The 1,559-nt window shown below is 61.4% G+C and overlaps 1 protein-coding gene across 1 annotated transcript in view; it reads left to right on the forward strand.

The window, feature by feature from the left end:
- Positions 1-965, forward strand: part of THOC5 (THO complex 5) — a gene marked incomplete at its 5' end in the record, with an annotated part of 12,903 nt that extends 11,938 nt beyond the window's left edge. Inside the window, 4 exon segments of the mRNA XM_010072544.1 lie at positions 9-51; positions 188-303; positions 494-684; positions 891-965. Of these exon segments, the coding sequence (XP_010070846.1) occupies positions 9-51; positions 188-303; positions 494-684; positions 891-954 (414 nt within the window).
- Positions 966-1,559: the final 594 nt, after the last annotated feature.

Below are 1,559 nucleotides of genomic sequence, written 5' to 3' on the forward strand. Positions count from 1 at the left end.
TGGCCGAGGACACTCACCTCTACTACATGGCCCTGATCGAAAGGGGGACAGGTATGTGCGTTTCCTCCCCCTGCCAGTTCCTAATTTTCACACTGGACCCCCCGGACAGATTCTGGGGGTGTCCATGGGGCATCCCTTCAGCTGGAGGCCCCATGGGCTGCGGGTGACATTTTGCTGTCCTGCTCAGCCAAGCTGCAGGCTGCCGTGGTCCTGAACCCTGGCTACTCCACGCTGCCACCCATCTTCAGCCTGTGCCTGAACTGGAAAGGGGAGCGAACCAGCAGCAATGACGACAATATTCGGGTAAATCGGGGTGGTGGAGAGCCACTGGCTTTTGGGGAACGTTCCCAGCCGTTCTGTCCCCGCCGTAAGCGAGCTGTTGGGGTGAGCTGGTGGCCGGTGGCTCAGGACAGGGCCCCAAGCCCTGCTGGCTGGAGGTCTGGGGGAGGCAGAGCAGAGACCCAGTCCTTCACTGTCCCTTTTCCCGTGCCAGGCCATGGAGAGCGAGGTCAACGTGTACTACAAGGAGCTGTGGGGACCCAAACCGGGCCACCAGCTCCTCACCAACCAGCTGCAGCGCCTCTGCATGGTCCTGGACGTCTACCTGGAGACGGAGCCTCACGACCCCAGCGTGGAGGGGCCCAAGGAGTTTCCCCAGGAGAAAATGTGTCTGCGCCTGGTCAGGTGAGAGCCTGGCGCCCTGGGGGGGACCCTGGTGACACTGCTGTCCCCTGGAGCACTGCCTTGCCTGCCTTGAAGCCTCTCCATTAGTTGCCTGGGGGGGTCTACCCCCCACAGCTGGGCAGCACCCAAGGATGAGGCTGTTTCTGGGGGGTCTCTGGGCTTCCTTCCCCCCCCCGAATCAGCCTCTCCTCCATCTCCTTTGCCAGGGGACCCATGCGCCTGAAGCCCTTCAAGTTCAACTACCCACAGGGGTTCTTCAGCCATCGCTGAGCATCGCTCTGGACCACATCCTGTCCCCGTTCCGCCGTTTCGGCTTTTTTTTCTGAGATTTTCCGTTCTGTTTTGAGGTTTTGTGTTTTGTTTGAAGGTTTTGTAGCCAAAGGGATTAAACCCTGGACTGAAGGAAGAGTGGGTGGATGCCGTGTCTGTGCAGAGGGCTGGGACAGGGGACCCGTGGGGCTGCAGCAAGCCCTGTCCCCTGGCTCTGGCAGCTGTATACCCAGGTTGCTGCCTGTGTCCTGCCCTCCCTCCCCAGCATGGGGCCTCGGGATGGTGGAAATGAGATGGCTAAAACCTGAGATGGCTAAAAATAGCCCCTTTCCGGAGCCCGCACTGCAGCCCTAGCCCGTCCTTGTCGGTGCTGGCTGCCAGCCAGCTGACTCAGCACAAACCCTGCAGTGAGGGGGGGCTTCGCTGCTTCCCCAGGCAGAACGGAGGGAGCAGAGCCATGTCCTGTGAGAGGCAGGACCTCCCAGCACCTTGCAATGGGTTGGGGCAGGAATCCCAGCACCCCAGCTTGCCCCGTTTGGTGGTGGGGGGGCTGTGAGGGGTCCTGGGATTCTTCCCCCTCTCCAGCATCTCACATGGGGGTGGGG

This window comes from Pterocles gutturalis, unplaced genomic scaffold, assembly GCF_000699245.1.
Source record: "Pterocles gutturalis isolate BGI_N339 unplaced genomic scaffold, ASM69924v1 scaffold16632, whole genome shotgun sequence".
Classification (NCBI taxonomy): Eukaryota; Metazoa; Chordata; class Aves; order Pterocliformes; family Pteroclidae; genus Pterocles; species Pterocles gutturalis.